The 26,605-nt window shown below is 35.9% G+C and overlaps 1 protein-coding gene across 2 annotated transcripts in view; it reads right to left on the minus strand.

Annotated features, from left to right (window-relative positions):
- DCX-EMAP (Doublecortin-domain-containing echinoderm-microtubule-associated protein) overlaps positions 1–26,605 on the minus strand; it is a 67,259-nt gene that overhangs the window by 34,968 nt on the left and 5,686 nt on the right. The window contains exon 1 of one of the 2 annotated variants that reach the window (XM_068302441.1): positions 2,054–2,161. The exons of the other annotated variant lie outside the window; for it this stretch is intronic. Coding sequence (XP_068158542.1) covers positions 2,054–2,122 — 69 coding nt within the window. The 5' untranslated portion in view covers positions 2,123–2,161. Of the gene's footprint in view, positions 1–2,053; positions 2,162–26,605 lie in introns of those variants that run through there. 2 annotated transcript variants of the gene reach the window in all.

Raw genomic sequence — 26,605 nt, forward strand, 5'->3', positions numbered from 1 at the left:
TTATGGAAAAATTCTATGCATAACTTGGCCGATTCGAATAAAATTTGGTATGTTGCTAAATATTAATAATAAATTTAAGTGTGCCAAATGGCATAGAGTGCAAAATTACGGGAGATAATCGAGTTTTTTCAAATCACGCAGGAGGAGGTGGCAAAATTTGTACACAGACGGACAGAGGGACATACAGACATGGCTAGATCAACTCGGCTGTTGATACTGATCAAGAATATATGTAAGTACATACTTTATGGGATCGGAAAAGCTTCCTTCTGCCTGTTACATACATTTTGGTGACTTTAATATACCAGTTCACCCTATGGGTGCATGGTATAAATATGTATGTAGGTGACATCTTCGAACTCTTACAATCATCATGATATTTCTCTTTCGCCTTTCATCTTTTTATACCATACACCCATAGGGTGAAATGGTATATTAAAGTCGCCAAAATGTATGTAACAGGCAGAAGGAAGCTTCTCCGACCCTATAAAGTATATATATTCTTGATCAGGATGAACAGCCGAGTCGATCTAGCCATGTCCGTCTGTCCGTCCGTCCGTCCGTCCGTATGAACACGCAGATCTCGGAGACTATAAGAGCTAGAGCCACCAAATTTGGTATGTATACTCGTGTATTATGCACGCGTACAGAGTTAATTGGAATTTCGGCCACGCCCCCTTACGCCCCCAGGAATCACATAAAACTATTTTTCTTAAAAAGTATAACAGCTAGAGACATCAAATTTATTTTGTATACCCGTTTAGTTAGCGCGCAAAAACTGATTGTTCAAACTTTTTGCCACGCCCCCTTACGCCCCCAGGAATCACATAAAACTGTTTTTCTTAAAAAGTATAACAGCTAGAGACATCAAATTTAGTATGCAGATTAGCTTGATAGACGCGCAGATATTGGCTATTTAAAAATTTTGGCACGCCCACTTCCGCCCCCGCAAATTAAACAAAACTGATTTTCTCAAAAACTAACAAAGCTAAAGTCACCAAATTTAGTATGTACACTGGCTTAGTATGCGCGCAGGGTACATCTATTTTCATATTTTGCCACGCCCACTTCCGCCTCCATATTTAAGAAAAAACCGATTTTCTCCTGTAGATTTTTGACTATCGCATTCAAATTCGGCAGACTAATTATTCTTATCTATTTCTACAAAACTACCGAATTTTATTGAAATCGGACTAGAAACATGCAAAATATGCGTATGAACGTATTTTACAAAGCAGTCCACAAGGCCAGAATTGGCCGTTGGCTAGTGGCGGCGCTAGAGTGCTCGTATGTTCGTAGAGTGAGCGAGATAGCACATACTATGAAACATGTAAAAACAATTTAATAGACATACATTTGGTTTTCGAAATTTGAAATATTTGTTTCGCCTGGTGTATGGTATACCCAAGTCGACGAGTCGACTTACTTGCTTCATTTTTTTTTGGCTTTGCCCTTCACCTTTAACATGCTCATGGCAAAACTTTAAATAAACTAGATCGGGGTGCATACTACACATGCCGATTTCGGTGGCTAAATCTCTTATAATCTCCGATGTCTAGGTGTTCTCACGGACAGACGGACGTAGTTTGAGGCTAATTAGTAAATTATATAGCTTGAAGCTTGAAAATTAGTTTTTACTATTTATTTAGATAAAACGGTCATCTAGTTTATCACGCTTTATAGAAATAACGTAATTCAAGCGACTGAGTATTTGGTTAGAAATTAACAGAGGGATAAATCAGTTTGAGTTCAACTACAGTTTCGGTTTCCAGCACACGTAAATCATTAAAAAACACTTAGAAAAACAACAAAAGTCATTTAAACTTTTTGCCAACTTTTTTTGTTATGTTATTTTTACCCAGCTTTCTGCAGTGAAAAAAGAAATATGAAATGGAGAGATGTGTATTCGAATAAAGTTGAGTAGATGATTCTAGTGTCGGGGAGGGGTTGGTGTTTGGGTATATGTACATATATGTATGTTGTGATGAGAATGGGTGGTTGGTTCTATGAGGTTGGAAATGGCCTCATTGTTTATACTAGGAACTCAACTGACCCAAGACTTGGTTGGCGATGTGAGCATCACAAAGGGCGAACTTTCCTCGGTATCCTCGTCGATGTACATTTAAGTGAAATTTTTGTTTTGTCCGTTTTCCTCTTTTATATTTTATTTTACGCTTTTAATTCAGTTTACGCGCGTTAAGTTAATTTAGTTTATAAAACGTAAGTGAGTTGATTGAAACCATTTAGATTTAATTACACGCTCTCAAACTCTCTATCTATGTGTTCACAAATATGTATGTATGTATATGAATGCTCATATGTACATATGTATACCTAAGCATATATTACACATATATTGATAAGTATGTATAATACTGTATTGGTTTATCTTTGCATCTGAAAATGCTGAACCGGTTTGCTTGACGTTCGCGTTTCGACTACCTTCAAATTTGGTGTCTCTAAATTACACTAGACCTATTACGTTACGGTGCGCTAGGCTATCCAATGTCAACTGACCCCCTGATATGGCGTGTATATGAAGCATTTTCACATTGCCAACTCCACACCTAACACTCGTTTCGCTTCTCAACTTCAACTTCAACTAGCTTGGCTCCGGACAAGAACTTCGCATATATTCCTCTCGTAGCTTTTTCTATTCGTACCTTTTCGGCTTATTTATTTATTGTTCACTTTTGAAATCAGCGACGGCAATCTCAATAATGCTGACCCATTAGCTGCCATTTTGTGTGAATGTGTTAAACCTACATATTTACATGCATATGTATGTATACACCTGTTCATGTGTATGAAGCAGGGCTTACTTGACTACCCTGCTGTTCAGCCTAAAGATGGCTACCTGCCGTGCCGTGTCCACGGGCTTCTGCCAGAAATCATACGACTTCGTGCCTTAAAATTACGAGAGTATATTTATTGTGCGCACTTGGCTTTACAGTTAAAGAACAATTTGCTAGATTTGCTAGATATGTACATACATACATATATAGTGAAAAACGAACAGCAACGACAACTAAAAAGAAGATAATAATAATTGAAAAATAAATTTGTTTAATTTCGTCCTGGGTCGGTCCAAGCCTCATTGAAAAATTTCCATGACCGTTAAATTTAACTTCGTGTTCGTGCTGGGCCGGCGCTCTAAAAATTAGTCCCGTATTCATCTCTAGTGCGATGACTGTGATTACTAATACAGGTACAGTAGGGATACACAGGCATGGGTACTGGTACTGGTTGATTACCACTGTATTCGTTTTGGTCTACTTCAAGCAACTGACGCTGTGGGGCGCTTTGAATCAACAAGGCTTCGCTTTCGCGCCAAAACACATAGTACATAACATACATAAAGTATTCTGTTTAAGAGTTGGTGTTTGCGTGCGACTCTCGTTCGGCTCAATTTATTCGCTTTGTACGCCCTCAAGGGGAAACCCCGGACAACGTTTAGCTCGCCAAAATTTGCTACACTACCTTCAAAGTGAATATGCATCGGTCTTTAAAGCACCAACATGTTATTTGCAGAACTTAGTTGATGTTTTAGGGTAACAAATCAAAATCGTTAATCGAGAAAGACATACAGTCAGTAATATGTTTCTGAAATTCTCGTGAATATATGTGACGAGTCTGTCCGTCTGGATCAACGCAAACTCCTCCTAGACCGTAAGAGCTACAGAATTGATATTTTCTTTGTAGATTGTACTTCTCGGACTCAGATGAATCAGACCAATATATTATTCAGCTCCCTTACAAATGGCAACGTCACAAACAGTGACTTTTCTGAATAACTTCGATGTTTTTTTAGTTATTGTCATAAGAATTAATATTTGTTAGTTTTGTATGACTGTACCAAATTTGATAAAGATCGGGTGACTATATCATATAGCTCCCATAGGAATGATTCTTTTATAATTAAACATTCATCAGTTTACTTGTGACGCTATTGTCATAGAAGCTATTGTTTGTCAGTTTAATATAGTGACCTTGCGGAACTTGATCAAAATCGGATAACTATAATAATATATATAGTCATATAACTTTAAAATAGCATATATGTAAATGCTGCCTCCTCAAGATTTTAGGCTATTCCTTCGCCAACATTAGAGTTTTTGAATAAAAACTTTTTTCACATTGACGGTGACAATAGGTATAGAATGGCAAGGGTATAGAAACTTCGGCGCGCTCGAAGTTAGCCCCTGCTCTCTGGGCTAAAAGGTAACTTTGCTTGACAAAACTGAAAAAGATTGAAAAAGTATTTTTTGTTTACTGGTTCTGTTTACTGGTTTTTTGATCGGAACACATTTTACTAGAAATTCTGATATTACGGTTCGCGTGCAAAAAAAAGCTCTAGTTTTCTTCACACAACTTTCACTTTGGCTTTGGGCCACGACGTACTTTCTTTTACGTAGTTCGTGGCAGTCCCAACACCTTACTGTGCTGCCTCAGCTGTGTTGAAGAGAAGTGGTACGCTTTTGGTTTTTCCCGGCTATACAAACACTTTATATACCTGTAGACTCACACACCCTGAACCGAACAGAACTAAGTTACATTTTAATATATATTTATATTTATATTTATATTTATATATGTACATATATATGTGTATAAATATATATATATATGCATATATATGGTGTATTGCTCCGTGTGTGTGTTGTGCGTTACTTTCGAAATGGTATTGGTGTTGGTAGAGTGGTACGTAGGCCAAGCAATTTTGTTGCCCTATTCGCACACACTAACTTCCTCACTACGACTCCGAAGCCGATTCTGACTCTGGGTTTATTTGGGTTGAAATATTTATGTATGTAGCTGTAGTTCACCTTATTGCTTTTCACTTTGAAGTGGCTGGCTTATACATACATATGTACATACATACGTATGTATGTGGATATTTATTACCATTTCAGTTGTATTTGCTTGTAGTTCTCCACACCACGACTTCTTTTGTTTTGGTTGCCCTTGCTGCTTTTGCTTTGAAATTCTTCGCCTACGGCATAACAATTGAACCTCTATCAATTTTCCTTTTGTTTTGTAATTGAAACTGTATGCGCTTAAATTTTTTTGCCCTTGCAAAAAGGGCATCTTAATTAAAACGACGAGACGAGTTCACATAGTCATGTAAAATATATGAATAATTTTCCTGTTCCATATAGGTTCCTGCCTTGTCTACGAAATTTATGTTTTTGACGCGGACAGATGTATAAAAACAAACAAAATTAAATGTGTCTGACTTCGGTCTAAAGGCTTTTAATGCGTATGTTTGTGTACATTTAGTTACTTTTTGAATGTTTTATGCCATTTTGTATCTTTATCAGTGAAACTTTATGATTTGCTAGTATATTTAAAATATAATGTATTTCGCGATCTAATAAATTTATTTTGCAATTGATTTTCAACAAAGTGCGAGTGGGATCTCGCCTCCACCACCAAATCAATGCCCAAATAAGTATGCTAAATAATTTCATATCATACTTTCTGTACATTTGGTAGAAACTCATTTTGTTTTTTTATACCATACACCCATAGGGTGAAATGGTATATTAAAGTCGCCAAAATGTATGTAACAGGCAGAAGAAAGCTTCTCCGACCCTATAAAGTATATATATTCTTGATCAGGATGAACAGCCGAGTCGATCTAGCCATGTCCGTCTGTCCGTCCGTCCGTCCGTCCGTATGAACACGCAGATCTCGGAGACTATAAGAGCTAGAGCCACCAAATTTGGTATGTATACTCGTGTACTATGCAAATGTACATATTTAGTTGGAATTTCAGCCACGCCCCCTTACGCCCCCAGGAATCACATAAAACTATTTTTCTTAAAAAGTATGACAGCTAGAGACATCAAATTTAGTTTGTATACCCGATTAGTTAGCGCGCAGAAACTGATTGTTTAAACTTTTTGGCACGCCCCCTTCCGCCCCCGGAATTTACATAAAACTGATTTCCTTAAAAACTATGATAGCTACCGACATTAAATTTGGTATGTAGACTAGATTAATAGACGCGCAGATATTGGCTATTTAAACATTTTGCCACGCCCACTTCCGCCTCCACAATTTAGAAAAAACAGATTTCCTCATGTAGTTTTCTGACTATCGCATCTATTTCTACCAACATACCAAATTTTATTGAAATCGGACTAGAAACATGCAAAATATGCGTATGAACGTATATTACTACGCGGTCCACAAGGCCAGAATTGGACGTTGGCTAGTAGCGGCGATAGAGTGCTCGTGTGTTCGTAGAGTGAGCGAGATAGCACATAGTATAAGACATGTAAAAACAATTTAATAGACATATGTACATTTGGTTTTCGAAATTTGAAATATTTGTTTCACCTGGTGTATGGTATACCCAAGTCGACGAGTCGACTTACTTGCTTCATTTTTTTTTAAGAGTTCGTCAAAAACAATAGTTTTTTCTAATAGAGTAATGTCAGGGGCATCTAGAAATCATAACGAAAAGCTATTGGTTTACGTAAACTTTCACTCTGTTCTCTGTTCAAAAAAAGGCAGACTTTAAATTTCTACGTCTAGGGACTTTCTTCAGACATTTAAGTGAATCAAAATGGAAAATGATCTTCAAGGTATCTAGTCTTAACTTGTTGTATCGGAATTGTTGCTGTGTGTAATGTAGCTTTGTTGTTTTGTGATGATATATTTTTTGCAATCGTTTTCTCAAAAGTTTGTGTTTCGTGGAGTAAAAGTTAGGTGGATTGTTGGGGATTGTTGTAAGAAATTGAGAAGTCTAATTTGTCAATATGTTTATTATGCGATATTATTAAGGAAAATAGAAAAAAAAATGCCAAAAAGCTATAGACTATACTATAGAATTTTAGTTTATAGTCTATGATCCATTTAATGCATCAGAATTATAATGGTAAAATAAAATGACTAAAAAAGCCTAAAAGTATGCAAGTTGGTCAAATTTATTTTTTTCTGCGAATTACGAGAAATAAATGGTCATATTGCAGAACGAAAAAAAGCAAAATTATATTTTAGTCTTAGAAAACTGCCAGTAAAACTTCAATAAGCTAGCATTAAAATTGTAATTTATGACAAATTTTTTTGACATCTGGGCCAGTGTACATTCCTTGCCATATTCAAGATTCATAGAAAAATCTAGAAAATGCTACTCAAAGTAATAAATACCAACATTAGCAATATAAACACTTGGAGCAGGCAATTGCTTCCATGGGCTGTGGAATTCGCCAACTCTTTTGAATGCTTTTGCCAGGCTTGAAAGGAAAATCAATTGATCCTGAGCATCTACTTTCATAAGGAAGGAGGGGATAAAAACTACATAATTGAAAAACTTCTCTGTGGCAATACTCCAGAAATGTCAAACCAGGCCAAAAAATGTCTAAAATAAACATTTTAGAGTATTCAAACATAATTTCATAAAGAATCCATCAAATTTGACTAATGTTTATTAATTTTAACTTTACCCATAACCCTTATTGAAATGTTTAAGTGTAAATTGAACAACTAAAAAAGTTAACATTTTCGGATCAACTATTTTTAACTACCAAATTTAGCATAAACACTTTAAACGTCTAATTTATTAATATTTGACAATGCTGCGAATTCTAAGTATAAGCAAGCACCATTATTAAATATATGTATATAAAATTTGTAGTGTCTTGCCTTTTTATTGTCTTTTATCGCCGGCAAGAGAGAATTTTCGCATAAACTAAAGAAATTTAATATGAACTAAACTAAACCAAATACAAATCAATCTAAATTATGAAAATATGTATGTTTGGCATACGACGCTCCAAGTGAAACGGCTATTGTTAATAATTTAGACGCGATTGGTTAGGAAAGCGTGAATAGCAATAATAGGCTAGATCGACTTGAAAATCTTCTTTCTGCCGGCTAAATCTATTTTGCCCATTGGTATACAAAATCAGCCTCCTGAAGGGTGTTTTCTTCTTAATGTCCTCTGTTTGCAAGGTCACAAACTTCAAATCTTGACATACATACATTTGTACATACAAACATACAATCATACATATCCACACAACTCGCCTCAGACAAGGACAAGGACAAGGACAAGTACATACACATACATGTACTGCAATTTATTTGCTTGCCCTTTGGCTGTTCCTTCTTTTCAGCTCTGGAGCGTGTCAAAATGAATCGTCTTAGTTTTTCCTAAAGTGCGTTGACTTTAATTGAATTAAATTGATTTTGGCTTGCTCTAGGTAACCTGACAGTCATCAATTTTTTGTGTGCCAGGTGAAAAAGGGCAAATACTGTGATGTTTATAAATAGAGTTTTCTAATCTAGATGTTCGTCTTGGACCAGCATCATCGCTCACACGCTCTGTCGTGCCTTCCTTCTCCCCTCTCTCCTTACTTCCTCTCCAAGTATCCATCGTCGAGCTTGTTCACGTCTACGTTCTCCTCGACCATTGTCTCAATTTCAATCCATTTGGCCGTAAATTTGACATGACAATCAACTCAACTTGGACTCGCATTAGATACACGCATACAAACTCTCACTAAACATGACACAATGTTAATGTTTTTCCAATCAATTGTGTCACAAACATCGACTATGAAAATAAGTACACCATGCACATAGCCACACACACGTACCTGAATAGCAAACCCTATGCTTCTCAAAAAAAAAAAAAAAAAAAAAAAAAACTAATTTTTATCTACTATGTATATTTCCTTTAATCACAACTCACTTAATGTGATCCGTTTAAAACAATCAGATAAAAGTAGATATTAAACAAAGGTTGCAGGAAAAAACTTTTAACTGTAGCGTACAATCAGTTTTAAACTAAAAATTTCATAGCATTTTAAAAGAAGTTCTTTTCAAAAATTGAATGTTTAGTTTTGGAAACGGTTACTGTCGTCGCATGTCACTTGTTGGCGAATAGTTTACCGATCTTGGTTGATGGGAGAAGGGCACAATTTAAAGTTTTTCACGAGCACATAAATCAAGCACTAAGACCGAAAACAGAAAACTACTGAGAAACAAAGACCGAGCCTGAATTCTTGCCGTCACCTTTTAAGTGCGTGCAAAGTTGTTTGGTGAGAAACTTGAACTGGACTCAGCGGGTAGAAAACAAGAATTAACCGAGTGGACGAAAAATGGCACGAAGAACTTGACAAGAGGGGAGAAAAAGAAAAATTAATAAAAGTCGTTATAATACTCGTAACTTCCTTTTGGGTTCTTTTTCCATACTTTTTCTCCCTTTTTTTGCAAGCGCATATTTATACCCTTACAAAGGAGTATATTGATTTTAAACAAAAGTGAGGAACGCGAAGAATGTCCAATGTATAAATCATGAAGCTCTCATAGATGTTTTCCAAGCGAGTGGCAATTGTTATTTAACATTCGGTAACTTAATATACTGATTAATGGTTGCCTCAAATTGCTTAAAAGCTTCAAACTACCTCAGACATGGAACATGTATATGTACACATACATAAGTATATTCACACAATGATTATGCAAAAAACAAAGGGAAAACCGAAAAATTAAGATTGAGGGCCTAACGAAATAGAAAGCATCAATTGTGAGACTTCAATTGTGGCATTTACATTTGCATTGCTCGAAAATATTACGTTTAAAGACTGTAAGGGTATGTAAGCTTCGGCATAGCCGAAGTTAACTTCACATACAAGAAGCTATAAATCTAATAAATACACAGTTTTATCGAATGGCCGGCCTAAGTCTTAGGCCTCAATTGACAGTAACTCGAAATTTAAGAAAAAAAGTTTACTTTGACATCCTTGCATAGATATGGAATAAGTAGCACGGAATCCTGTAAGGGTGTTTAAATTTCGACGCAGCCGAAGATTTATTTCCTGCTTTCATTTCTTTTGGGTCGGTTAAAGAAAATTCCTCAAGTTCTTCGGTTCTGATGCTGTTCAGTATTTCATTTGATTTAAATAGTTTTGCCTACTATGGCTTTATTATTATTATTTTTGTTGTTTCATTTTATTGTTCTTTGGGGCTTTATGGGTACACATTATAATGGTAAAACAAGGTTAGGTCACTGCATATTTCCCAATGCCCCGCAGGTCGGTCACTCTCTTACAAATTGCCGCTGACTGTTTTTTATGCTGTTTTCGTGCGGAAGTGGCCTGGCTGGTGACTTATCGTCGCCATTTTCGTCATGAACGAGAAAAGAAAATGAAAAAAAAAAAACGAAGAAAAATAAATACATACATAAGTACATACATATGTATGTATAATAATTTCAGCATTTATTTTTTTGTTTTAGGTGTAAATATTTCAAGCTCACAAGTCTCCGAAATCAAGGAAAAACCAGGTCGAGGTTTATGGCTTAATTATTTCCATGCATGAAACCCCTTTTCAGGGAGGTCTTTATGATGTAAGACTCTTTTGTCGATTCCTTTCCTTCGCTGTTGTTGACACGCATATTATACATAATTTTTTATGATTTATAAAATATAAGAATAAATCCCAAGGCACTTGTTTGTGTGTTAATCATTTCCTACTTGTGCTCGGTTATTATTAATAGAGCAACGTCAAGATAGAGGTCAACATTGTAGTATAAATATTAAAAAATGCATAAAGATTTATGTTAATTATTTACTTAAGCACTCGGACTCGAATAACCTTAATTAGAGAGGAATGGTCAATTGTAAAATAGTATTGGGGACTACGTAAAAATAGAGTTGCCGAAGTTAACATTTTTGAATTTTGTTTTTGTATACTCTTTCAGAGGGCATTATAAAATTGGTTGGATATGTGTAACGCAGAGAAGGAGACGTTTCCGACACCATAAAGTATATGTATTCTTGATCAGCATGAAAATCTGAGTTGATACACCATGTCCATTTGTCCGTCCGTCCGTCCGTCGGTGCAATCAACTTCATTTTGAAAGCTGTAGGAATGGAAGTAAATATTTAATCTATTTATGACCCGGGTTCTTACCCGATAATTATCTTATAAATTATAATTTATGAAAATGAATTTACTAATTCGATAGCTTGTAATGTAAAACATAATTTTCTCGAATTTTAAAAATATGTATGTAGAACGCAAGTTACGTTTAGTACAAATCGGCTCAGCTCAAACTCTGCCAGCAGCCTACTACGTCATTCCTCGGATTCACCAAAGCAGCTGACAAAATATCAAAGAGGTTTGTTATAATGCATAATACCCTACACTTTGTATATGGTTCTTTGATGATTTAAATGTGAACCAAAAAGTATGCTATACTGATTCCAAGAATTGTCTCCTTTTTAATTTTAAAGAATTTTGAAAATCTTATGCGTCTTACCAAGTGTGTATTACTAATGTTTGCAAACAAAAGCTATTTTTCTTACAAAGGATGTTCCAAAATCTGCTGAAAGAGTTGAAAATTTTTTTTTCATATTTCTATAGTTTACTTTTGGGGGCCAACCCCAGATTCCCTGATTTCGCAAAATCTGGTCGTGAAGGACAAAAACCAACTATGCAGTTATAATTAGCGTACCCGTATTGGTCAAGAACACCTCTCAAGTTAACGTCACCAAAAATCATCTCGGCCTGTGTAATTATGTCATTTATAACTAACAAGCAATTTAATGATGAGTCAATGAACCCGTTCATCTAAATGGCCCAAGGACACTGTAAATCACAAATTTTTTAGATAGCCCCAAAATTCTTACTTTTCATGTATGAATTTTTCGGCTCTTTCGAGTTGACATAATCTTCCGTCTGTTGCAATACTTGAGAACAAGACTGCGTCTCCAATTCGCATAGCCATTGTTGTAGGTGGCTACTACCTGCGTGCAGTCATCGCCCCTTTTACATAGGCTTAGGCCTTTTAAAGGGTCCCACGCAAAGATGCAGAGTTTGCATAAAAAGAAAGAAGGGGGAGGATGTTTTGGGAGTCTGTCTTAATATATTTAAGGGTTAAAGAATCAACTTAATATTAAACTTCGTACGATGTATGTATGTGTGGGTACATAATTTGTACATATGCATGTATATGTATATGGTACACTGAAACCTCGATGTAACGCATCTGAAGGGAACCAGACATTTTTTGTTATATCTATTGATTCGCTATAAGAACTTATTATTAATATTAGTTTTTTTCAAATGACTTAAAGAAAAATTCGTTATGTTGAGTTTTTTCGCTATATCGAGGTTTCATGTATTTATATGTACCTATGTATCTAAGTACATACATATGTGTTCATATATTTGGGTTTGCCACTTAACTAGTCACATAAAACCAATGCATTTTCCGTAGGTGATAAATGCCAATTTTGCAGACATTGGGCAATAAATTGTAAAATTATATAGTTCAATTTTCAGTCATTTTTGGGCATTTTCGAGCGAAAATCGTTCTTGGATAGCGAAATTTGACTACTTTCAAAGGTGAGATCTCACTTTTGCGAAGGTGGAGGTCCCGAAATGTGAGGAATTTCGCTACTGTATGTAGAATGTATGTTTGTAGGTAAATATGTACTAGCATACATACATATATCCTAACCATGTGACATTTTCTGCTCCATTATTTTCATTATGTCTGACAGATGACGTTTCAACATGCAACTGGAATAGAGGCCAAGCAGCCATCGCACTCATTTGCCAACATACCGCAACCCACACCATCGCATCTATCTATATGTATGTATGTATGTAACAGCCCGCCCTTAACACGTATGTAACTATAACTCTAACTGTTTTTGCAATGCGACTGGACAGTGCTGTCAACTCGGGGCTGGAGCTGCTCATGTCTGCTTTAGACGCCAATATATTATGCCTTTAGCACTGTCAGGGCGATTGCTGCTGTTGTTCTTGTTGGTGCTGCTCCTGGTCATTTTGTTGATCTCACCTCCCCCCGTCCTGTTGCACATGTTGGTGACATATATGTATGTGAACACACATACACCTACACTGCCATATACTTATTTCCTTCAACTTCGTTCTCCTTTTAAATCTCTTCTTCACGTTGTCCATCTCTACCTAAGAATTCTATATTTATACATATGTATATATGTACATATCTGTATGTGTGTGTGTGTATGCCAGCATTTTGCATTGCAAATATTTGTACCCTATTTAAATTAAGAGTTTTACGACTCTGACCCAAAATGGTTGTGCCTTTTGTGGGTGTCTGTCGAACATAAGAAGATTTGAAGCTTATTAAGTGAATAGGCAGTGAAGACCACCTACTATCTAGACCAGCCAATTAAACTCTCATTCTGTACAACATCTGTTAAGTGAAGAAAAAGGTAACATAATATGCTATATTTTTGCGACATTTAATCAAAATCTAACAACAACATCAACTGGTTATTCTACAAATGATAAAACTGCACTTTTCCGCCTTCTGGTTTATATTCAGCTTTCAAATGTAAATACTCGAATTGAGTTAATGAAATAAGTAAGTCATCGCGTACATCATTGTGAATCCACATTCATTTTCTTTTCGCATGCCACATATCAAGCACAGGTTATTTGTATTTTCTTATTCTGGGCATAGCCAAAATTTTAGGCAAACTTGAAATGAACCAATATTAAACAAACAAATGGTTTTTGATCAAATTTGGCAAGCATATGTAAAGTAAAGAAAGTTATTGATAAAACTGACTGTTCCTATAGGAGCCATATGATCTGAATTTAGCAAAGACATAAATGGCTATGCTTAACTGAGTAATATAATTTTATTTGACAATTGCGTGAAACGTAAAAAATGTCATTGTTAAAAATCGCCGATCTTTCCAATGGGAACTATATGATATAGTCATCAGATTTTTATGAAATTTGATGAAATTGCATTTGTAGCAAATGTTAATTTTTATAACAATAGCTTAGAAAATAAGTTAAGACGTTATTGAGAAGAGTCTCTGTTCGAGCTCTAACTATCTAGAAGGAGTTTGCTTGATCCAGTTGGACGGACGGACACTCGTCTCGTCGTGCTGATCAATAATCTATGTACATACATACATAAATACTTTTTATGGTCGGAGATGCTTCCTTTTATGCGTTGCACACTTCTGAACAAAATCTTATACACTTTTTGGAAGTTTAAAAAAGTAAGAGAACCCGAATAAATGACTTTAGTAAATCAAATTTAACATTGATACAACAACTTGTAAGGGTAACTTCGATTTCGATGTAAATTTGATGATATTGACGCCACAATAGTGTTATGTGAACAAGCGGGTACATGAGTAGAAGAAATGCTGAACCACAGTGAAAAAGAGATAAAAAGAAAGAGCAACATGTTTCATTTTCGTATTGAAATTGTGTGTGAGTTAATAAGGAAATATCCTTTTACACATGTGACCCTAATAATTTCCAACAAGTTCCTCGAGTCTGAGAGGGGGTGACGCGCATGCATTACTAATAATAATGCCATTGTTTCACTGTGTTTGTGTGTGTGTATGTGAGGGTATGAAAGTGGGTGTGTATTGTGGGCATTTTGTGCCGCGTTGTGATTTATTGCATTCGTGTGCCAGATTTTACAAACGTAATGCGCCACACTATATACATATGTAGCCTCCTCGTTCTCCAACTCCCTCCTCATGCATATGTAAAGTTTCGAATATTTCCCCTTTGCTTTAACCATGTAAATGTGTGAGAGGGCCTGTAGGAGTGGTGTGTATGGGGTTTCACATATTCACATATTCCATTTAGAGTAATATTTCTTTCTTGTGCTTTCTATGCGTTACACTCTCGGAAGTGGCATGGACATACGTTTCAGTATTATTTGACATCCGTTTTTTTGTTTTCCCAAAAATGAATAATTTGCCCCTAAAATATAAATTTTGCAGCTTTTCTTAGCTTTCTTAATTGAATTAAAAGTAGTGGAATAATATTCTGTTTATCCGTACGAAATTTAACTCGAAATATTGGTTTTCTGAATTTAACTGAGTTTCATAAATTACACAGGCCGACATGATTTTTGCTGACGTTAACTTGAGAGGTGTTCCTAACTAATTCGGGTACGCTGATTCTGACTGCATACTTGGTTTTTGTCCATCACGTCCAGATTTTGTGAAATCTGGAGATCTGGGAATGGAAAATAGGCACCCAAAAGTATACTATAGAAAGTTTAAACAAAAATTTTCTACTTTTTTAACAGATTTTAAAATATTCTGTATAAGAAAATTAGTTCTTGTTTGCACATAAAACTAATAAACAATATGTTACACGCAGCAGAATTCCATAATTCTTTAAAATTAAAAAGCAGACAATACTTGGAATCCCTATAGCATACTTTTTGGTTGAAATTTTACTCATTATAGAACTATATCCAGAGTGTAAGATATTATCCATTATAACAAAGAAATAACTCTTTGATATTTTGTAAATTTCTGTTAAACCAAGCCTAATATATTAATAGGATAAAATAATAATGTTTTTAGTACAATATTATGCCTATATCATGGAATAATATATTGCAAATTAGGTCATTTTGAATAATTTGAACGCATTTTTTCGAAATCCTGACGTGATGGAGAAAAACTAAGTACAGGGCCGTGATTAGCAGCCCCCAATTACTATAGGAGACCTATTGAACTTCAAACACTTTTTCATGACCTCAAAAATGTCGGCCTGTGTTATCAAATGTTAATTGTTGTTTCATATTCAAAAACGAAACAAAAATTAAGTTCTAAATCGTGGAAAATTTTGAATTATTATTTCATACTTTTGATAATAATTGTTCAAGGGACTCATCAGCAGTTCTTGCATTCCATTCTGGATCATATGTGATTAGGGAAAAAAAATGTGGATTGATGTAATAGTACAATAGTTTAATGACCAACTAGTCGACTAAAAAGTAAAGAATAATTAACATGAAAATGATTTATTATTATTGTTATTTATGTAATATCAATGCAAGATCAAAACCTGACTTCAATCTTAATTAGAGTAGGTATGTGAAATTACCAATTTTGTTACTTAAGGAGTTAACGTACGGCCAACGTACGGATTGAACAATTGTACAATGCGAAATAAATAATTAATAAAATAATGGAATTGAATGGTGAAGCGAGGTAGGTTAGAAACGTAATGTAAATAAATCTCAAATATTTAAATTCATATTTTAGAAAAAGGGCAAAAACAGACTAAAGATTATGACTTTCTTGTTCTTGTTACAGAAATCGAGAACGATTTGAAACCAACCCAAAAGCAATTGTCAGGTGTTAAAGAAATGGACAATGTTACGCTTTTATTCTATTCTATTTAAATAGTAATAGAATTGTTGAAATAATCTTTGGCTATTAGTGTATCACAATGCATCCAAAAGCAATTGCTAATAACAAATTCATTGGGATACGAAAACGCTTTTAAAAACAATGAACCAAAACGCCCCTACCAACCTGCTGGAACTAATATGTTTCTATGGGGAAAATTGACCAAGTGGGCATGCTTTTGTTTTTATACCCTTGCAAAAAGGGTATATTATTTTGGTCAGAAGTGTGCAACGCATAGAACGAAGCATCTCCGACCATACAAAGTATATATGTATATATTCTTGATCAGCACGACGAGACGAGTTCAACTAGCCATGTCCGACCGTCCGTCCGTCCGTCTGGATCAACGCAAACTCCTCCTAGACCGTAAGAGCTACAGAGCTGAAATTTTGCACGTAGGCTTGTATATACTGCAGGCGTTGTATATCTCGGATTCAGCCGGATCGGACCACTATATCATATAGCTCCCATACAAACCCCAAAGTCACGAACAGTGACTTTTCTCAATAACTTCGTTATTTTCTATGCTATTATCGTGAAACTTAAAATTAGAGAGTTTACTACGCCTATAAGCGACTATGCCAAATTTGATCAAGATCGGGTGACTATATAATATAGCTCCCATACAAACGGCCAAGTCACGAACAGTGACTTTCTCAATACCTTCGTTATTTTCTGAGCTATTGTCGTGAAACTTAATATTAGAGAGTTTACTACGCCTATAAGCGACTATGCCAAATTTGATCAAGATCAGGTGACTATATCATATAGCTCCAATAGGAACGATCGGTCGCAAACAGTGACTTTTGTAAATAACTTCGTTACTTTTAACGCGATTGCTTTCAAATTAAACATTTGTTAGTTTAATATACCTGTTAATGACTGTGCCGAATTTGATAAAGATCGGGTGACTATATCATATAGCTCCCATAGGAACGATCGGGGGAAAACAGTGACTTTGATCAATATCTTCGTTATTTCCTACGATTGTAGGCCATTCTTTCGCAAGCATAAGCCTTTTTTGATAAAACTTTGACGCGGTCGAAGTTAGCCCCGGCCTCTGGTTTTCTTTGTTTTTGGATTTTTGCTTTGTTGCCTTATAATTTTCAAGTTGATTCCTTCAAAATTTTGTGATGAAACAACTAGTTAAATTACAGGTACATATTGTAGTAGCAAGGTTTATTCTTTATTTATTAATATTTTATATCACAGGCTTATTAATATTATTCTTATTTATTTTATTTTAACGTCTGTCGTCTTTGCTCGTAGCCTATCGAATGACTCTCTCTCTCTCTTTCCGTTCGTCTGTCTGTCTCTCTTCTCATTGTTCAGTGTTAATCAACGTGCATACTGCTCTGCCAGAACAGTGTTGGCAATTCCAGCATACTTATCGGCGTTCGTTATAGTTTAAACTAGTTATCCTACTACAATATGTATAAGCATAGAGTGAAAGCTCTAGGATGGCTCCAGTAGACGGACATCTCTCTGACCGAACGAGTTTTATAATCCTAAGATATGTGTCATTAATTTTATCGTCAAGATCAACGCAAATAGTGAATTGTATCTATAACTTTATACTTCATGCTACATATGTATGTACATATGTACCTACATATATGAGCCCGCATTACTATAAGGACAAAACGTTACTCTGCGAATTGCAGCGCATTAGGAAAAACTTGCTGGAAGCAATCGGTTTTGTTTGGATCACAAAATGTGCCTATTCACTAAATGAGGATGCATGTGGCAATTGATGTGTATGTTATATTTGTTTTAGTTGTATCTTCGTATTTAATAAAATTTGAACAATTGCAAGGTTTAAAAACACACTTTAATTAAAACATTGCACTTAAGCCGGTTTGAGATCAATCTTTTAAAAAAGATTTTTCAAAGGTAGTTCATAAAAGTGAGCAAGCTGCCTGTATAGTTACTTCATAAATCACTTAGTTCTATCATCAGCAGCCTTTGCAATAGAATCCAGGGTCATAATGCCCCATATCTTCACATATCTTCAACGCTAAAGGTAGTTGGGAATTCAAGCATCCGCCCTTGAGAGCATCAGAATTAGTGAACGAGTTTTGCCCAAAGTATCGTGCCCTATTATTTCATACAGTGTAATTTGTTTTGCCCTTTGAAATGTTGTTCCTTTAATGTTTGACCACAAGCCAGCTTACAATTATTTAAACTAGTCGGAGTCTAAACAAATAACAAAAACCATTTACATACATATTTGTTTTTCAAATTTAACCGAAAATAGGATAATAAGAACAATTGCCTCAATGACTCTTCCCAATTAACAATTTGTTAGATGCAAAAGATTCATATATGTAATTCTTAGGGAAAAAAATTTCTTCGACTCCCTATAGCTTTTGGGTTTAAATTTTACTCATATTAGATCTTATACATTATAGCAAAGAAGTAAGTCTTTCATATTTTGTAAGTTGTTTTTGATTTATTCCTTATTTGCTTATAGGTTAAAGCCAGAGGGCGGAGGCTAACTTCGACCGCGTCAAAGTTTGTATACCCTTGCAAATTTTTTGTCACTCTTTCCTTGCCTATGGTCTTCAAAGTGGGAAAAACGTTTTAAAGGGTTTCTTTTAAGTCTAATCTTTGCGAAACGGCTTACATAGGAAAAAACGAATAGTGGTCTGATTTGCCCATTTGCAAACATTTACTAAAGTTTTGCTCGCCACTGTTATGGTTTAGTCTGCAATCAGGCTAAATCCGACATACACAACACCTACAAAGCAGTAATTCATCACAATATTCACTTTGTTAAATCGAAAATGTTGATCTGTCATTAACCCAGTTATTATTTACATAACAGCAGCATTTAAGTACATATTATGTGCATGTGACAAAGTTTTTGTGCTTTTGGATAGGTTGCACATAATTGTGTAGATTGCTCCATCAAAAGGGTAAAAGCGTTTTTTAATTAACTGTCTCACACTCACATGCACGTGATTAATGCACATATACACAGGATATATACAATATAGTATAGTTTTGTATTTACATGGGATGTGTGCAGGAACGCATTTACTGCCGATTCCTTAGCCCAGAAATCACGCAATGTGGCCTTCTGTGGTGGTTCATATTCGCGCGCTGAAGGGTAAGCGGTCATCTCCGTTGTGGTCGATTCGGCGTACATTACTCTTCTTATTTTAGTAAGGCTACTTAGCCTAGTTTCGCCTTGTGATATTTCTGGCACAAAAAGTGTTATGTATCGCCTTGACTCTGATTAAAATAAATGAATTTAGAACACGTGACAATATACGCTATGATTTATGCCCCACGGTTTTTTGGGTAATTTTAATAAATTTTCGTGTATACAGTAAGTATAAAAATATGAGAAACATTTATAACAGGTTGATCTAATTAATGTCACTTGCACTCGCAGAAAACAAATTATGAGCCGTTGGAAATATTCACGGAAATTATTGTTTGAATGACGCGTGAACCGTATGAATCGCTGTTAAACACCCAACTGAAAACTTTGAGGCTCCTTAATCCGCAGTCCTACAGAGCACTACAGGTACAGAATGACGCAAAATATTGCACCGCATACATAAACATAAGAAAAATGGTCGCTAAAGTCTGTAAATGCGGATGGGAAGGGGAAAAATGGGCCCTCTGCATGTGCATTGATATGTGTGTGCAAATGGCTGGGTTTGTGTGTATGCATACACATGTACATATGACACGGTCTCTAATGGCAAAAACTTCATACAAAAGACTTCATACAAAACACACAACCATCAACCACCACGACGACAACGGCAACAACAATGGCAACGTTTCAATTGCATTTCCGTTTGTACCAGTTTTCATTTCAAAACTTATAAGTTTTAGACGACATCAACGACGGCGACATGACCAGTCTGCTAGCTTGGTGTACTAGCTTTAAATGGTAACCGGGACTTGGACGGGTGAGCGACTGTCTCACGCTGTACTGCGGTTGACAACGCGGCGCAAATGTTTGCAAATTCTAAAACTTTTCAATATTGTGGCAACGTATGCGATTTACAATGGAACGTTAGGACGAATAACTTATACATGATAAAATGAAGTATGTAAGTCGTTACGTTGACTTCGGTATACCATGCAGCAAGTGAAACAACTGTTCCAAATTCATAAGACCAAATAAGTGTGTGTAGATAAAATTTTTTTGCATATACTCTTACAAGAACATGAGTACTCTAGCGACGATACCGGCCAACTCCGTTCTTATAGGTGCCCCAGGATATTTTCAGCCCGAATTGGATAAAATTTGGAATGTTGATAGATATTACAGAATCAAATGAATAGACCAAAGATTTTTTAACTGTTAGAGGTTTCTCTTTTTTTATATACCCAATATACACTACCATATTTGGTCTCTAGGTCTCCGAGATCAAGGTGTTTATATGCTTGGTTTATTAAAGTTTATAGAAATGGTTTTGTTTTTTCGGGCTTAAAAAATACATGATAATCGAAATTTGATGCCCATTGTGCAAGCGTTGTGTAAAGAAAAACCAACGGAAGTGTACCCTCAAGTCCCCAATACCGGACCGCCCCCACACCAATCCACCAGAGTTCTTCGTCAAATCTTCTTCTCCTTTCTTCACTTGAGCCGCTTGACAACTTTCACCATTAGCGCACAACGGAATAAACACAAGTCCAATTTGTAGTCAGCGCCATCAATTCAACTTGAAGACGTTTTTCCCCAAACCAACACTGAACCTCAACGGCAGCCCCCACCCCAGTCCGAAGTCAGCCCCTCGCCATACCATTTACCATCACTCCTCCGTAATACCAGGCCCGCCACACCCTGTTCACAACTTATGCCAACTGCCACCATGTCTGTGTTTTATTGCTGTGCGCTTAAGCGACGACAAGAATGTTTGCCTACTTTACAGCGTCGTCGCCCGGAGAATTGAATTGCGTTTTGCATAGTTTTAAAACGAAACTCTCTTCAGAACCTTACAATTATGAAAATATGATATGCATTCCCAAGAATTGGGGGGTGTGCCTGTAAATAATTTATCTATTTTGCAAATTTTTGTTGCCTGGCTTATCATAAACTGTAAAAAATCGAGTAAAACATTTTGTTGTCATTTTTTGCAGATTGCGTTGCTCTCAGTGCTACTGCCACTTTTTGGCAGACTAAACTCTTAACAATAAACAATACAAATTCTAATTACCGTCTTTTGGCTCTGGTTTAGGTTTTACGATGTTGTCGAGGTCCTTTTGGCAAACTTGTGCTCATCCTGCCACAGCGCGTGTAGATTGGCTATTATGCAATCAACGATTTTCAACATACTTTCAATTTAAACTTTTTAAGTGGATTTAATATTGTTTCACTAGGACCCTATAATTCACATGCGGGATCCATTTTTTAAAAGGGGTTTTCCAGATTTCGAATTAATACAATATGGAAAAACATAACAAAAAATAATTTAAATCCTACTTTCGTCAAAAAACATTGATTAGAAATAGTTATATATGTTTTTTTTTATACTTTTGCAAAAAGGCTATATTATTTTGGTCAGAAGTGTGCAACGCATAGAACGAAGCATCTCCGACCATACAAAGTATATATATATTCTTGATCAGCACGACGAGACGAGTTCAATTAGCCATGTCCGTCCGCCCGTCCGTCCGTCCGTCTGGATCAACGCAAACTCCTCCTAGACCGTAAGAGCTGAAATTTTGCACGTAGGCTTGTTTATACTGCAGGGGTTGTATATCTCGGATTCAGCCGGATCGGACCACTATATCATATAGCTCCCATACAAACCCCAAAGTCACGAACAGTGACTTTTCTCAACACCTTCGTTATTTTCTGTGCTATTATCGTGATATTAGAGAGATTATTACGCCTATAAACTACTGTGCCAAATTTGCTCAAGATCGGGTGACTATATCAAATAGCTCCCATAGGAACGATCGGTCGAAAACAGTGACTACGATCAATATCTTCAATATATGTTGTAAGCCTTTTTAGATAAAACGTTCTTCCACATTGATGGCTAATAGGTAAGGAAAGAGTTACCAAAAAAGTTGCAAGGGTATACAAACTTTGACGCGGTCGAAGTTAGCCTTGTCCCTCTGTTTTATGCTGTTAATGGTATGGTGGTGCTGTTCGCATTTAAATCCGGATTACGGGAAAAACAGCAACCAGATTTTATTCAGCGCCAAAAAGAATATAACTCAGTCAATAAAATTTTATAGTTGGGACGCCACAGTTCAAAATTGCCCGATGTTTACTTTTTATTTAACGTCAACAATCTCCTTTCTTGTTACTCCTTTTTACAGTACCGGATTCAGCAAGCGCGGGACCTGTGGCAATAATGCGAAATAAGTGGAACTGTCGCTATATCATGTAGTGATATACGACAAAAAAAATAAAGGGCTTGGAGTATATAAAACATACTATAAAATTTACCAATGTGTTACTATTTAATGTAAAACATCATATCCCCCTACAAGAAAAAAAAAAAAAAAATGTGCAACGTAAGAAAAAATAAAGAGCGATAGAGTGATACCTTGAAGGTAAGAACATGTAGGTATATTCAAATTTGTACACCCTTGCAAAGAGTATTGTAAAATTGGTGAGATCTTTGTAACGCACAGAAGGAGACGTTTCCGACCCCATAAAGTATATATGTATGTATGTATGTACATACATATATTCTTGATCAGCACGAAAAGCTGAATCGATATGGCCATGTCCGCTATCCGTCCGTCCGTCGGTGAGTATGCATTTTACTCAGCCATCTTAAGAGTTATTGGGATGAAACTTGGTAACTGATATATGTACTTATAACTCGGATAAGATAAAGTAAAACCAGAAGGCCGGGGCTAACTTCGACCGCGTCAAAGTTTGTATACCCTTGCAACTTTTTTGGTAACTCTATCCTTACCTATTAGCCATCAATGTGGAAAAACGTTTTATCTAAAAAAGGCTTAAGCTTGAGAAAGAAAGGCCTACAATCATAGGAAATAACGAAGATATTGATCAAAGTCACTGTTTTCGACCAATCGTTCCTATGGGAGCTATATGATATAGTCACCTGATCTTGATCAAATTTGGCATAGTCGCTTATAGGCGTAGTAAACTCTCTAATATTAAGTTTCACGACAATAGCTCAGAAAATAACGAAGGTATTGAGAAAGTCACTGTTCGTGACTTTGGGGTTTGTATGGGAGCTATATGATATAGTGGTCCGATCCGGCTGAATCCGAGATATACAACGCCTGCAGTATATACAAGCCTACGTGCAAAATTTCAGCTCTGTAGCTCTTACGGTCTAGGAGGAGTTTGCGTTGATCCAGACGGACGGACGGACGGACGGACATGGCTAGTTGAACTCGTCTCGTCGTGCTGATCAAGAATATATATACTTTGTATGGTCGGAGATGCTTCGTTCTATGCGTTGCACACTTCTGACCAAAATTAATATACCCTTTTTGCAAGGGTATAAAAATCATCATATATGTAGTTCTAGAAGAAATATAGCTGAAAAAATTGAAGTATCCCTAAGAAATTTACTAATATAAAGTATTGGATATAAGACCTCAGATTTCAATTTGAATCTGATCGGATAAATAGGACACAGGTCAATATAAATCGGCTCTGCTCCTAGCGCTGCCTGTTGCCTACTACGTCATTGGTTATCAACAAATTGACTCACCAATGTAGCATAAAGTTTAATAATAAACTAACTCTTAGTATTAGTTCAAAAAAGTTTATGAAGAAAATAGTGAATTATTTTCCTGCAATGGATAATCATGCAAAAAACGAAAGTTTACCTTAAGTTTCTGAAAAAAGCGAGCGAGTGAGCGACTCCGATCAGCTGTCGCAACGCTGCCGATCTGTTACCGTTTTCTAACACTGAAGACAGCTGCTTTTATTATTCCTTGTTGTAACGAGGTGCAAAGTTATTTACTTTGCCTAACAAACCAAAAGGTGTAGAGTATGCCCAGCCCTGAAATGGATAAATGGAGTCTGAGGTACCAAAATTTTGGAGCAACGTAAAAACCGTCCGTACTGGTTGTTATTTCATGTACGTAGATGAGTTGTCTAAGTGGCACAGTCATTTAGACAACTGAACAATGAAAATCCGGGTTCGAATCCCAGGCCCTACATTAGATGTATTTTTTCGTCTAAGCCGAAGGCCTTAGCTGGCAGTGCATGTAATATACAGTTAGGTTGATAATTTACACCTATGTATATCCTATACTCATAATAATATTAATGGAATATCCATTGTAACTCCAATAATTGATTTGTTGAACAATATTCAGGACTTCCTTCTCCGACGTTCAACAGCTGCGGATCATTGTGCAGCTGAGTCTGTTATGCAAAACGGCATCACAGTGGTGATGCATGAACTTCCTCTAATTTTAGCAGGTGATTTTAATATCAACTTTTGTGTTAAAAAAAAGAGTCAATGATACAATCATCAATGATACAGTTTCTTTTTAATTTGAAAATCAATAACGATCCATTAATATTAACTACAAAATTCAATACCACTATTGATGCAGTTTTTTCGAGAGACTTGGACAAAATGCAATCTAAAACAATCCTATCTTACTTTAGCTACCATAAGCCTTTCGTTACAGTGATTAAATTAAATGCCTAGATTTATATACCCAGAATAATTAAAAAGCAATTCTCTACTTATCACCATCTCATCATTACTGACCTCTGTCTGACATAAACAGTACACTCTCTCCGTAGACACACTCTATTTTATACCCTTGCAAAAAAGGGTATATTAATTTTGGTCAGAAGTGTGCAACGCATAGAACGAAGGATTTCCGACCATATAAAGTACAGATATTCTTGATCAGCGCGACGAGACGAGTTCAAATAGCCATGTCCGTTCCTCCGTGCGTCCGTCTGGATCGACGCAAACTCCTCCTAGACCGTAAGAGCTACAGAGTTGAATTTTGAATGTGGGCTTCTATATACTGCAGGGGTTGTATATCTCGGATTCAGCCGTATCGTAGTTTTCTTAGTTATTGCTATGAAATTGGTTATTGGTGAGTTTATTGCTTCTATAAACGACTGTGCCAAATTTGATAAAGGTCGGGTGACTACATCATACAGCTCCCATAGGAAGGCTTGGTGGAAAACAGTGACTTTTGCAAATAACTTTGTTGCTTGCTATGCTAAGATTGTGGGCCGTTCTTTCGCAAACACTAGACTTTTTAGGTGGGTAAGGAAGAAGTAGCAAAATACTTGCAAGGGTATACAAACATTGAAGCGGTCGAAGTTAGCCCCGGCCATCTGATTTTTTTTTGGGCTTACTCCCCATATTTGTCCGACTGTATGTAAAAAACTTCGCTTCAAAACGAAAATATAAGTTTATAAGTTCATTATGCAAATTATATCTTTTTCCAATGTATAAGTTGAGAAATGAATATTTAGAATGTTTTAAACATACATTTTTGGCATTTCTTTTAGGACTATAACCGAATGTAAATATTATAACCGAATTAAAATTAAATTTTATCAAAATTTATCATACTTTAACATCTTGGATTTCTGTACAAATTTATTTATTTCGACCTGATTTTGGAAAAAAATACGTTACGAAACGTCACAAGTATTAACTTTTTGAGATTATAATGCAGGATAAAAGAAAATTCTGACTCGAAAATAAAGACAAGAATATTTCAAACACTTCAAGAGTTCACTAAATTGGAGTTTCATCAAATTAAGGTTCATTAATGATACTTTGCTGTCCTCCGTTTCTGTCCTGTTTAAACATAATTAGCTCGACTAATGAACGAACAGTTAATCAACCAATCTGTAACAAATGTTTTTCCGGCGATCTGAAAACGCGGGCCCCGTAGCTATTGCTAATCCTGCTAAATGACTGATCCAGCACTGGTTGTTAAAACTGTCATTGTTGTTGGTGTTGCTGTTGCTGTTAATTTTTTTTTGTTATTGTTGCTTCAATTTAAAACGCTGATATATAGTCATTTTACAGTTCAATAAATTTACGCAATGCCCTTTGCCATCTCCTGGACAATCCTCACTTCCCCGGCTGCTGGCCCTGCTTCTGTTGCTTTTGGTTTGCAGCTACATATACAATTTATTTTGACTCTGATGTTTGCGCGAACGATTCGGAATCTTACAAACCAATGACAGTTTAATTAATTGCCGCGCTGTAATGCGTTTTAAATTGTCATGTTTTTACCGTGAAGGGGAGTAATGAAAGAAAGGCTAGAGTTATAAGAGCTTAACGCATGTACCCTTCCCAGGACTTTCAGTGTGCGGTTGTTGGCTTTAATGTCTGATTGTTGCACCATGGGAGCAAGTTGAAAGTAATAAGACAAATTTAAAGTCAGGTTATATTTTAAACTTTAGACGAAAAGTCAATAAATTTGGTACGTAGATTTGATTATAA

This window comes from Drosophila tropicalis, unplaced genomic scaffold, assembly GCF_018151085.1.
Source record: "Drosophila tropicalis isolate 14030-0801.00 unplaced genomic scaffold, ASM1815108v1 contig_993, whole genome shotgun sequence".
NCBI lineage: Eukaryota > Metazoa > Arthropoda > Insecta > Diptera > Drosophilidae > Drosophila > Drosophila tropicalis.